Genomic DNA, 13,769 nt, shown 5'->3' on the forward strand with positions numbered 1-13,769 from the left:
GCCATTGAACCTCCCCCTGGGGAATCAGTCACGCGGTGGTTGGAACTCGGGGCCAATACAAAAGACACCCATTTGAAAAGGAGCCAGGCCCAGCCTGAAGAGGTCAGAAGGCTGTTTACAGAACAACAGTCTCTTATTGGCTGTATGCTTCCCCGAGGAGTCTCCAATACGAACAGATAACAGCCTCCAAATAGGCACCAGAGTGTGACCGATAAGAGTATAATCAGGTACATTGTGCTTTGGGAGGAAGAAGTGGAGGATAAGGGTGGATAATAGTGTTCACAGCTGTTAGTGGTGTGATCATATGCCAGAGGGATGCCTCTGCTATGAAAACATACTGTTTAGTTGAGGAGGCAAAGTTGAAATGTGTTGTTACGAGTTTCCCTTAATAAGGCACAAAAATATACAAAATAATGGCTTGGGTATTTTTTTCCCCCCTTTTGTGTTAATAACCACTGTTAAGCAGGAACTCCGGGGCCTAATTCATCCTCAGGGATCGCTTCATTATTGAACAGTTAAACGGTCAATAGGTTCAGCCAAGGCTGCTTTTAGCACAAGGGCAAATAGACAGTGTAAAAGCCAATGCAAATAACCAGCACTCAAACAAGGCCTAATGCATTAATGACTGCATGACGTGCACTAATTTGATGGCAGCAGATTCAGACTGACAGTAATGGAGAATTTTGCCCGTGGTAATACTCATAAGGCCTGGACAGGGAGAGGAGGAGGGATGTACACCTGCCTGCTGCCTGAGCCTTGACAGAAGCCTAATAAATAACAGGAGACAAGGTGAAACAGCAGTAGCAGCTTCCCCCCCCCCCCCCTCCCCTCTCACACACACACACACACACACTCTTCTTCCTCCCACTGCCACCACCTACACTAGCAGCAGCCTACTCAGACAGCTTTCTGGCACGAAGCAGAGTCTCCTCCGAGTTAGCAAGTGCACTTGTCCCGTGAAGGAGGCAACTTGAGTTATTAGTGAAATTACAGAAGAAACTTTGCACCTTTTTCTAATACGTGACTGTGGCACAAAAAGCAGAGGCGGGACTTGAAATTAAGCTTCACTCTGCAGGTCAAAGCTAAACGCTTACCTGAATCAAATATCAAAGTGTGTGCTATCAGAATCAATTTCACTTCACATAATAACCTCTGGGTTTAGTCGACAGTGCTGAATAGATCCAGCTGATTGAACAGCAGGTTTTGAAGATGGCTGAGAAACGTGGGGGGGATGAGTGGGTCAATTCAATCTGAGAGTAAACCTACTTGTGTGGCTGTCTGTCATATTTGTCACTAAAACAGAGATATTCTCAAAACTTTTGAAGAAAATGAGCCAAAGTGAGCTGTTGTATGCAGAAATGACGTCCAACAATCAATTAAATAGACACACTAAAATGTCCTGATTTAAACAGCTTCTCCTCCTCCCTCATTCCCCTCCTCCATCTTGTCACCATTAATAACAATTGAGACCCTTGGAGCACTAATTAGTGAAAACTTCCACAGTTGCTAGACTCGCCAAACCACCTACAACGACAGCAAACTTCTGTAAACACAACCCTCTGCATAGTAAGTTGTTGTTTTTCTCTACAAGGAAGCTTTTTTTTTTTTTTTAAAGAGATGGTTATGAGATCACAGAATTGTTGGAGCGTGACAAACACACACAAACACTCCTCGCTCCGTTTCTCACTCTCTCTTCATTAGCCAGCCCTGCGCTGGCCTGTGTGCGATTCATTAGCTTTTATCCTCTTCATTTGAAGAAGGAGCTGTGTATAATTAGAGCTTCTCTGTTTGTCCGGCATCCTTCACACAGTCGCATCCCAGGCATTATCATTCCACTGCAGATAACATAGCCGCATCAGCCGCCTCGAGTGCAAACTTCAAACTATTACTGCCTCTCAAGAATGTAAATAAAATCACTTGCAAATCAAAGGCTAATGATTGAATGTGGAGTGGCACTCCTGGGAAATGAAGATGAGGAACCATACTGGTAAACTTTCAACATTTTACTCACTTGAAAGTGCTTGTGAGAGGCCGATTTCTATATTTCACACAACAGTTACTATTTGTTTGTTGTCCTGTTGGCTCTGCTTTTACCTTTTTGTTCCTTTGAGTCAGATTTAATTATGGATCTACCTTCATATTTAATTTGAATCAACAGCATGGAATTCAATGATGATCTTAAAACGCAGTAAAATCTTCCAAAGAGCTTTTTACGGTCAACAGTAGAATCTCCCTGACCTGGTTAGTCATCTGAACAAGTTAGCATGCGTTTGCTTCCTTAAACTTACGACAAACAATTTCCACAACCACCAAAACATTAAGATAGCAGACACTATTTAGGAGGAGTTTAAAATCCATAATTATACAGAAAAAAACCCCTAACTTTTAATTGCATCTCAGACTTCTACATCTTCCTACAACAAGCAGTTGTTTACAGCTGCCTAAAGGTCTGAAATATAATCTTTTGGACTTTAGCCTTAAAATAGATCTGACTCTCTGGAGTTTGAGGTCAACACCACAAAACTGTCATTTTGCCAATATAAACTGCACTTTCCAGCAACCAATTATTCTGACTGATCAAAACAAGCCACCAGTTTGTTTAGAGAACAGCAGCAATGTGGCATTTCCACATCTGAGTCGATATCGGCACAAGATGTCTGGCTTAATGCAGAAGTCCAACCTTAGGTTACTCATTCACTTCATCAGTCTGTGATGTTGAATGAAACTCTGGAGCTAATGCATCAATATATGTTGTTTACTCTTTTGAGCTCACTTTCAGTTACTTCTATAACTGACTTTCTGCATTTCCAAGAATCCCTTGTGGCAACTTCAAGAGAACAGAGGCCGACTTTTCCCATTTTAACGAGACTGAATAATGTGTCAAACTGTATGCCCTTTACAAACTATTTTGTTATTCTGGTATAGGCTTATAAATCTAATACAAATGGGGAACCATTTCATATCCCTCTCTTGTTTGATGTATGATACACACTCCTGGTTTTGCTCTAAGTCCAAAAACCCAGATCTGATCATTAATTCCAATCTTTGTGGCTGATTCATCAGTTTTTGCCATAAGGTTTCTGATAACATGATGTGATAACCATCAGATTATTTATAGATGTATAAGAACGACACAACGAGATACCACTGCTTGCCAAATGGACTCGTATTCATTAAATAATTTTTTTTTTTTTTTTTTAAAATCAAGAGAATCGAACTGGACTAAATCTAATTTCCACGCAAACAGTGAAACTGGATGTTATCAGTCTACACACTTTGAATGGATTTTCTAAGCCTGCACAGCAGCACTCAACATTTGCAAGTCCACAAAATCTTGCTTTTTGTAACCAACAACCTCCAGTCTTAAGACAGCTCAGCTGACAAACTCAGCAGACCCCTTTTTTCTGGGAATACACACATGAACAGACAGCGTTTGAAGAGCTTCAGTAAATCCACGTGTTTCCACAGCCTTCATTATCATCATAATAAAAAGTGTCTGGAAAGCAAAGTTACAGAAGAACGCAGACACCTCACTTCCTGCTTTGTACTATCATCAATCATAACAGAGGTCCCCCCCTTCTCAAACCCTGGTTGACGCCATCATAGAAGAAAAAAGAAAATCACATGCATTTTTAATTTCATTCTCCACTGGCTCACACAAAGGAAGCTGCCACCCTTTTGGACACCTTTTGGAAACGTCTCTATTAAATCTGATTCAGTGGGAGGAGGGGAGGGGGGGATGAAACATTTCACAAGTGAAAAATTATCAAAATTATTGCCAGACTTCAAATGAAGTGCTGTTTTTCTCCAACGGCAGCCGATGTGTTGTTTAACTTCTTAGTCACAGCTTGGATGACAATCAGGATCGGTCAACCGGGACGCTATCAGCAACAGTCGCTCTGCGGTGACAAACTACAGCTCTTCTACACTCAGAGCATGGGCATCATTCTCAACACGAGACTGGCCCCATCAGAAAACAAGGCAGGTTTTATGGCTGCTGGAAAAGGTGGTAAACATAACAGTGCATGCAGCTCCCTGGAATTTAATGTGCTCGGTCAAGAGACGGAGTATAGATATCAAAGGCCTGGCCTTCTGGAAAACAACAACAACAAAAAGAAGAGAAAAAGCTGGCCTCATAATGTAGAAAAACATGCCAGCCAAACACAACAAGTGATTTATAGCGATATTCTTTTGCTTTCTGTCTGAACCTAGTGGGCATTACAAAAGCAACAGGGGGATGGGGGGTGGGGGTTTCAAACAAAAGAGCTGTTCATCTCTTGCACACCATTGAGAACCAATATACAGACGCATAAACAAGTTCACAAGAAGGGAGATTAAACTGATAAAGTGTGATGGTTTGGCTTCTAACAAGTAAATTAAAAGGCTTTTCCAAAGGCCTGTTGTCTGTGATCGACTTGAGGCGGCACAGTCACAAGGTGATACTGTGCACTGGTGCTCTGGTTACCTCAGTGATCTAATTATCGCATGGGCTGTTATCACATACTCTTCATAACAAATGCCTCCCCGCCACATGTACGGGCTCACATTTAGCCTCTGCCTCTTCATCCATGTGTGGCTAATCCGTCACCTAACCCAGGGAGAGTAAAATACATCCAATTGATTTCTTCCTGGTTTACATATTTACGCACACACTCATGCAATTAGGAGCACATTTATCGATGGTTTTGGCACCACTGGGAGCCCTGCAGAGCAGCCCACTCCAATAAATCTCCCATTCCTGAAGCTGCCAGCGGGCAAGACTGATAAACCCTCATGTAAAATGGACGGAATACTTTGAGCTTCAGGGGAAGACAGCGCTCAGTCACTAAAATTGACCCATGGTGTTGAAACTGCTTGATAAAATCTGCTTGTTTACCATAAAATGCTTAATGAGTCTCTTGTAAATCTCTTACTATTCAACAGCTTTTCTACAGAAGGATAGGAGTCATTTCTCCGACACTGATCATAATTAAAGATAGTAATAAATATAGATATATATTAGATATTTTAAATAAACAAATAAATAAATAAATAAATGGAGAAAGTAGAACTTTTGTTTGTTTTTTTTAAATAGCACTAAACACAAATAGTTTCATAGAATGTGATTTCTGACTCCCAGGCTTCCACTCAGAGTGGCTCAACTTTGTCAACTGGGTATCATTATGTGTGTACCATGCTGCCCCCAACAGGCTCTCTGTAAAATACATAACATCCAACTGCAACCTAAACTACAGAGCAAGTTCCCACACAAAGCACTTCTTAAGCAGCACCCCAATAGATATTAAAATAATAATGAAACCATAAAATCAAATTCTGCTCAAATTCAGAAGCAGTCTGTTCTATTTGCTTATTAGATTTTTTTTTTAATGCAATTAAATGCTCTGGCAGTATGGATCAGCATCACGCTGGACTTTTCATTGATCGGCATGAATATGGGCTAATGTGTCTTTTTCCACATTGATAATCTCATCATGGTGACGGCAGCAATGACCCCTTTAGGGTGGGTTAATTTATAATATGAGTTGTGAAATCCATCTTGAAAAAGATGCAGCTGTGATACTGAAGGCGAAAAGTCTGAGATCTTTTTAACTTGTTCTATTCAACAAGCTTGGAATTTGCTTGTATACTTGTAATTGGAGAGCAGGTGCTGGTCCTTTGTGTAGATGTCTGCATCAGAAGTCAGAATAAATTGTGGATTTATTTTGAAACTTAAAAGAAAAAACAGCAATGAAAGCACACAGCCACATGTGCAAGCAGGATCTTTGATTAACTATTTTCTAGTTAGTTACAGCTTTACCTTTTTTTTTCTTTTTTTAAAGTGGTCAGTCCTGCAGAGATGAAGTTCATAACATTCACCGAGTGGATGAACATTTATACAAGAGAAAAGCGGAGATGAAGCATAAAGATGTTACTTAGAGAAGTTGGATTGTTTGCACTAAAGGCAGAAAGGACCAAATGGGTGGAAAAGCGTTTTACGCATCAATTAGGTTACTTCTGTCAGGAAACTACAGCCTGAAATGAGTGTTGCTCGTGTTTTCTCTGCCATTACAAATGAAGTTCCGGTGATATCTTGACAGAAGGTCTCGTTTAGCTTTATGCCTCAGCGCAGAGCAACAGCGCGCAGTGCCTCCGCTGGTGCGTGAATCCCTTAAGGTTAATCACATTAGACATGACAAGATAAAGTTAGACACGCACATAGCACTCTTGAAACTTGTGGTTTTGTAAACAGTAGTGCTGAAAGCTGCAAAGTCTCCGCAGCGCACCTGCTCGCTGCGCACAGCTTCACCAAAGGTGAGAAGAAACTCCAGCCAAAAACCGAGATGTGGCGCTGACCTGTGACGGCCAGTGGATTCCACCTCATGATTTAAGCTGCTTTGAAAACAAAATGCCACCTTTTCATAACACTTTAACTGAGATATGCACCCCAAAGATTTATCACAGGCTTGGAAATAAAAACTAACAGAATGCGTGCGCCAAGTCGTTTTGAGCGCATCTCCTTCTTATCCCGTACAACGGAGGATGCACAAAAAAGAACCAAACATGTGATGTGTACCTGCAGATATATCCAGGTAATCATCCTTACCTTTAAAAACTTCCCCTCGGACGGACAGCAGCAGGGTTATCGCAGCAAAAAAGCAATTGATAACTTTATCCATGTCGGCAGCTCCGTCGTGGCATTAACCCCCAGCCGCGGGGTTAACTGACAACTCTTTCTTCTGTGAAACTGCACTTTTCACAGTGGAAAGTCTGGACAAGCGTCGCTCTGCCCTCGTCCCTTGGCGTGTTTTCTGGGTGTGAGGGGAGACTACCGCCGACACGACTGCTCCTTGCCGGCTCGCTCCACTCTTGGAGGAGGAATGTGTGAGTGAGTCCTGATTCCTGAATTACGCCTGGATTGAGTGGTCCGGCAGCTCCAGGAGAGCCGCGGCTGCATGCGCGCTGTCTGGCCGTTAGAGGGCGCACGTGAACCCCGCCTGTTAAGGAGAGGACAGGCGGCGGTGTCCCCTCCTCCTGCCTCATTTTATTTTAAGTTTCATGTTTGTTGTTCAATATTTGTAAATAAAAAATAAAACTACAATCAATCAGGACGCACCCCATCTCATCAACACATCTCTGACAGATTATACATATATATATATATATATATATATATATATATATATATATATATATATATATATATATATATATATATATATATATATATATATATATGAAAAAAAAACATTAAAGAGAAGCTGAGTCCTAAAGTAGAGACAGTTTAACATCTTAATAATAGCATTTATAAATATTACATTTTCAAATCACTTAAAGTGTAAAGACAATTTAGATCAGGGATATTCAACTCGGTCCTATGAGCACTGCGATCCAGCATGTTTTCTATGTACCCTGCTCCAACACAGTTGACTCAAATTAATAAGTCTTTGTGCATAAACTGATTTGCTGTTAGATCCATTTAATTTTATTCAGGTGTGTTGAAACAGAAATAGATGGGAAACCTGATGGATTGCAGAACTCATGGGACCCCTGACTTAGATAGTCTCAATGCATAATAGTTGGGATCTTTGAGCTCTCATGCAACACTGCACTGGAAACTGACACCATTCTGTTACCAACTTGGCTTATGTTAGTAACAAACAGAGCAGTCCACACTGTGAAATACAATGACCCAGTTTCCTTTTTTTAAAATGGTAAAATAAACTAAAGTGGGCTGTGAAATGTGAAAATCAGCAGTGTAATCCCATGATGGGATGGTTGTGTGTGTGGAAATGTACAGATATAAAGATGCAAAACAAAGTTGTGGTTACCATGTGGAGGAAGGATGATTGCCCACAGAGAGTGAGTGACCTGTTATAACAGGCTTTTGTAAGCTTAACAACTCCCACCTTTAAGGTGCAGCACACACAATAACGACCCACACACACAAATATCACAATTCTGAAGTAGAAGTCCCTGTATGGGCAAGTTCAATCATACAACGAAACAAAAATGTTTCTCAGAAGTATGGCTGTAATAAATGAATATATAATGTTTTCTAATAACCTATGAGCCATTCCGAGGATATCATCAGTGATGGTCTTGCTAATGGTAGCAAGACTAGCCACATTCAGCATTAGCCTGCAGGTGAAATAGTCCAGCTGCTAGAATGGTCTTCATGCAGTCCAGACCTGTCATTTAGTTAAGATATTTCATGCGTTATAAAAAAAAAAAATAAAACAAACGCTGGCCTGAACTATTTAGAATAAAATGGTCTCCAAGATTTTAAACAAAATTGAAAAAGGTGAGGCAATGCAGAGAAAAACAAAAGTGGGGAAGTGGTTCTGGGAATTCAAGTGTGGGCTGGTAGACAGAACTGGGTTTAAACTGGTCTGTTAGACTAAAGAATGGCTCAATGAACACAAACTGATGGCAACTTCAACCACACAAGATTGGATCCACATCAGAGAAGAGGAAAAATAAAGGCTGAGTGTGTGACTAAAGCTGCATGTGACTATCTGGCAGAGTGGTGATGATAATCTGTAGACATTGATGTGGCAGCTTATGCAGTGCAGGTGTGCCAGCTGCAGAGACCCACAAGTCAGCACACTTGTGGACACAAAAACACAGACAGACAAACTCACAGAAAAAGAGGGCAAGGGGACAAAATGCAAAAGAAGCATTAGAGCACTGATGTGGACTGTGGTGCTTTGTTAGTCATGTTTTTAATTTCAAGTTAAATGTTTTAAGCCACAACTGTTTGGAAACAGGGATGTAATCAGTGTGTAGTGTGACAAAAGTATTCCTAATTCTTCCCAAGAAAAAGGGGGGAAAAAAACTAAAGACTACACATTCCCAATCTGGAGAACTTTGATGGAAAAAATAAAAAGTAAACATTTATGAAAAGAATGGCAAACTTCTTATAGACTCTTGTGTCATATAATTTAATTATTCCTACTTACTTAACTTACTTATTTACGGAAATATCTCTGCAGCTCTGGGGTATGTCAGTGATGGACTAGAAGGCAAAGAACTGATCGGTTTTGTGAGGTGGTGCAGAAACAATCCCCTCATCCTGAACACAAACAAAACACAGGAGATGACTGTTGACTTTAAGAGGAAGATGAGTAAACAAAGCACTGTTCACATCCAAGTACCTTAGAGTTCAGCAACACAACAGGCTAGACTGGAAAAGCTACTTTGTAAAGCCATCTAGAAGAAGGGACAGAGCAACTCAGCTTCCTTGAGAAGCTGAGACCATTTCATGTCTGTACAAAGATGATGCCCATGTTCTGTAAGTGTGTTGTGGAAAGTGCAGTCTGCTTTGCAGCATCTGCTGAGGCAGCAGCATCAGAACCAGAGACCTAAAGAAACTGAACCAGCTGATCAAGAAGACTGATTCTGGATAACTCTGGAGCTGACAGTCCAGAGAAGAACGCTGGAGAAAGTGAGAAACATAATGGATCATTCTTTGCATTTTCTACACAACAGTGAAGAAACAACCGAGCGCTTTTAGAGAGAGATCTCTTCAAATCCAAGCAAGACAGAGACACACTTGGAGATCATTCTAGAACAAGTCTTGATCTTCCTATTCATTATTGTTGTTAAATAAAAAAAACTGGAAAAACTTGTCATTTTCCTCAAGCATAAGGATAAAATGTTCTCAGCTGTCATCACGACATAAAGCAAAATTGTTATCACATCATATCATATTACTGCTCTGATCACAAGGCAATCGCCTTCTTGCCAAATCTAACTTCATTTAATTATTCAAAGGTGGTTTTAATGCTCAACTTAATGCATCAATCACTTAATTTAGTTTAACTTCTTACATTATAATCTTTGGCAGATGGATCTTTAATCCCAGATCACCTTGCTCGTCCTTTCTGATCAGATTCATGCATTGATCCTGTTAGAGCGAAACTCAGACTGACATTCAGGAGGACTTCATTAACTGACCTGGAAACGCATCACAGCACAGTTTTGATGGATCATTAATAATGCTTTTACTTGTACAAATATGGATGAAAAATTACTGTTATGGGAAACAGTAAGCATGGGCAACATTAAAACATTTTCACTGTGGGGGGGAGGGAGATGCAACTAATGACAAAGTCAAACAATGTCATTACTTTATTGTTTTCGCATGCATAAACCCACATGGCAATTCTTCTTGTACAAGCAGTTTTTGTAGCTAATTAAAATGCAGCCAGATTGACACAGGTCCACATTTAGTTCCAAAATGACCCCCTGTTGTCAAGGATATATGGTTCTGTTAGCTGTTAGCTGTGTCTGTTTTGACACAAGGACACAAACAATGGCTGAGGCATTTCAAAGAAATGCCTCTTTGTGGTGTGGAGGTATTGTCTTGGTTGCTGTGGTTCTGTTTCCAGGAATGCATGAAATCCAGTCTGAGTAGAGCTGTCGTGGGAGTTGGGGAGAGAGTAAACTTCTGTGATTGGTTAGAATGGATTGATAGCATCATTGTGCTTTTAAATGTGTAGAGGAAGAGGAGGAGAATGGTTCTAAGAATGAGATTAAGAGGTGTGTTTCAGTGGTTCACCATGACAATCTATTCTGACCTACACAAATGTTTGCTTGTCTGTAGATGTTTAAGTCTCAAATCTGTTAATTATGATTTACACAAAAAGGTGGGGTTTCATTTCATTCCCCTTACAAATATACTGTCAGTTTTAAAGGTTAATTTTGATTAAATTTGTGTCACTTTAAATGGCAGAAATTTCAGTTTTCAGTATTTCAATCTTTAATCTTTAGTCCATTTAATAAAAATATTTTCTATTGTTTTTTTTCAATTATATTATGACAGGCCCATTATGTCAAACATGAATATCTGTATATATGTTTTTTTTTTTTTTTTTAATTTCCAAACTCTGTCCATGATTATCCTGTTAAGTTCCATTTTGGACATTTTCTTATTTTTTTTCCCCCCAATCTTTTGCAGTTTTTGTGATCTAGCCATCATATCCACAGTTTAGATGTTACATGCAAAATAGCCATGAAAGGTTCAATAAATTCCAGCCCCTACTGTAGAGCAGTGTTTTTCAACCTTTTTTTTAGCCAAGGCACACTTTTTTTTCCCACTCAAAGCTCAAAGCACACCACAAACCAAAATGTTTTGTTTTTTTAAACCCAATATTATTAATATAAAGTCATCTTGTCAAAGTGTCTTGAATAGAAATAAGATAAACACAAGAAAAAGGAATTTTATTATCTTTCACCCGTGCCTCTTTGGATGAACACAGAGCTGCTTTTTAGACCAATCAGGTGAAATTGGACAATTTCTCAGGGCACACTTGATGATCTCTCACGGCACACTAGTGTGCCACGGTACACTGGTTGAAAAACATTGCTGTGGAGGACACATGGCAACCACTGTCCTTATAGGTGTAAACTTTGCACAATGGGTTGCATTTTTGGTCGTAAAACCTGTTAGAATAATTGTACATATATGTTATTGTTGATGTTATGTTACATTTATTCTTTCTCTACAGTTATTGTGGTAGTCTCTCTCCCCTTTGACCTAGTTTCTACAGCTTGTTGGAAGTCTGTGTCCTTGTTTCTCAATCCGACCCCGGATAAGCGGCAGAAGATGGATGGATGGATGGGCTTCATTCATGGGAATTTACAAAGTGAAGCTTGTGCCCCAATGAGCCTCAATGAATGAAAATAGGTTAAACTGACATTCTGATTTGGGTTTGGGTACAAGTGTGAATTGTTGCATGTCTTTGTTTTAAGCCTGTAATGGCAACTTGCCCAGAGGGTCCTCTATATCATGCAAAGTGACCTCTCTCCCTTTGTTGTGACCTTCTACAGGACAAGCAGGTATAGCTGATGGGTGCTGCAGTATTGTCAAATGAGCTGAGTTGCAAGAGTCACACTGATTCCAACTGCATTCATCCTGAGTGGGAAGGTAAGCTCAAGTCCCTAAAATTTTGCAAGGCCTGTTTAGTATAATTTTTTTAGTCCATTAGCCTTTAACAAACTTATTTATACTTTAGTGTCAACACAAGGCACTGAAATGAAATTATGTTGAATAAAAGAAAAGTTCCTTCAACACACTTAGTGAAGTTGCTCCTCCATATTCTGCAAATCTAACAAAATGTTGTCAGATGTTTGCTAAAAGTTTCAGTTGTACCACTATCATTTCAAAGATACACATGAAAGTCTGCAGGGGTCATCAAAGGTCATCAAAAATCATGTGTGTGTGTGTGCCAAAAATGATGCCTGAAGCACGTGTTGTCCATTCTAACTATAACTATACAATGTTGCCATTTCATCAGCCACTCAACCACCTTTCAGGTACTGAGTACATTCTTTGGCATACTTCTTGCGACAGAGGAAGTTTACATCTGATGAGTAAGAGAGTGATGAACTACATAACAAGTTATAATTGACATAAGTGGGACTCTAATGCTTTGTCAATAAATGCCAATCACCTCACCCCATGTGAGGAGTCTCAGTGTGACTGAATAAATCACAGAACTTCAGCTACACTCCAAATGAAAACTTATTAAGACTCCTCATGTGGCTGACTGACAACAGTGTTTTGGGTTTTTTTTTAAAATTTAATTCCATTGTGATTATCGCGTGTCCTGATTTTTAAAAGCTCAATATGAGATTGATTAGCTGTCCTTTTTAAGGAGTCAGAACGCTGTCGCTGAGGCTAAATTATCTTCAAGCTTTGTTTTAGGAATGCAAAGAGCTTTAACTGTGAAACACGGAAGTCAATCTGAGCTTCTTCCTGTTTTGTTCTGTGTCTCAGTAGAAGTTACTGGAAAATGTAGCAGTTCAGCAAATCCTACGAAGACTGCTGGCCGCTGTCCCGGGTGTATACTGGCCACAAATTAAGTGGCAATGACCACACTAAGCCTGCAAGGATTTGTTGACAATTAAATTCATCGACGCGAAATTTAATTGTCGACGCGGCGCGTTATAAACACCGTAACGGCTTTGCTAATAAAACACCGCACCAGGCAACCTAACACCGTTTACCAACCACGGCTTTTCAGACAGTATAAGAACTTCAAACACCAAGCAAATGACACAAAGCACCACAGGAAATGCTGGGGGCAGTATTGTTATTTTGTGCAGCGTCTTTGTTTAACCAACGAAGAACAAAGTGACGGCGGCGCAACCTGTTTCCAAAGTTTGGGGATATGTCACGCTAAAAAAAAGTGTCAAACCTGAAATGTGTCGTCTGCCATGCAGAGTTGGCGTACCACGGCAGCACGACAGTCATGTATGAGCATCTGGAATGAAAGCACCCCAGAGTCATGGTTTCCAGCATTCCGGATGGCAAAGTTAGCATTAGCGAGGAGTGATGTGCTGTTGTTACCTCTGCCAGAGAGGTTATGGTTTTACTGGCGTTTATCTGTTTGTCCAAGATAACTCAAAAAGTTATGGATAGCTTTTCATGAGATTTACAGGAGTTGTTGGAAATATGAAAAGGAAGAAGTGATAAAACTTTGGTGGTAATCCGGATGACCATTTGGATTCAGGAATTTTTTAAAAAAGGATTCTGGCCCTTGTTTACCTTACAAAACAGGCTTTTTCAAGATGTAAATAATCATTTCAATGCAATTCTACAAAAATTAAGATGTTAAAATATTTATTTTGTTTTCCTTTTGAGGCAAATTCTGTACAGCTTGGGTATGACACTATAGCAAAGTTTGAATGCTTCAAAATAAACTAGTAAGCTGTTAAGCTTAAATTTAATATTCAACTGGTTCAGGAGTCGTTCTTTTAACTTATTAAAGGACATTATGTTGTGA

General features: G+C 39.9%; 1 protein-coding gene across 1 annotated transcript in view; it reads right to left on the reverse strand.

The window, feature by feature from the left end:
• LOC306758125 (receptor-type tyrosine-protein phosphatase mu) overlaps window positions 1-6,656 on the reverse strand; it is a gene marked incomplete at its 5' end in the record, with an annotated part of 173,186 nt that extends 166,530 nt beyond the window's left edge. The window contains one exon of the mRNA XM_079243337.1: window positions 6,584-6,656. Coding sequence (XP_079099463.1) covers window positions 6,584-6,656 — 73 coding nt within the window. The remainder of the gene's footprint in view (window positions 1-6,583) is intronic.
• Between the last annotated feature and the right edge of the window lie 7,113 nt (window positions 6,657-13,769).

Source organism: Telmatherina bonti (genome assembly GCF_933228915.1).
Source record: "Telmatherina bonti genome assembly, chromosome: 7".
NCBI lineage: Eukaryota > Metazoa > Chordata > Actinopteri > Atheriniformes > Telmatherinidae > Telmatherina > Telmatherina bonti.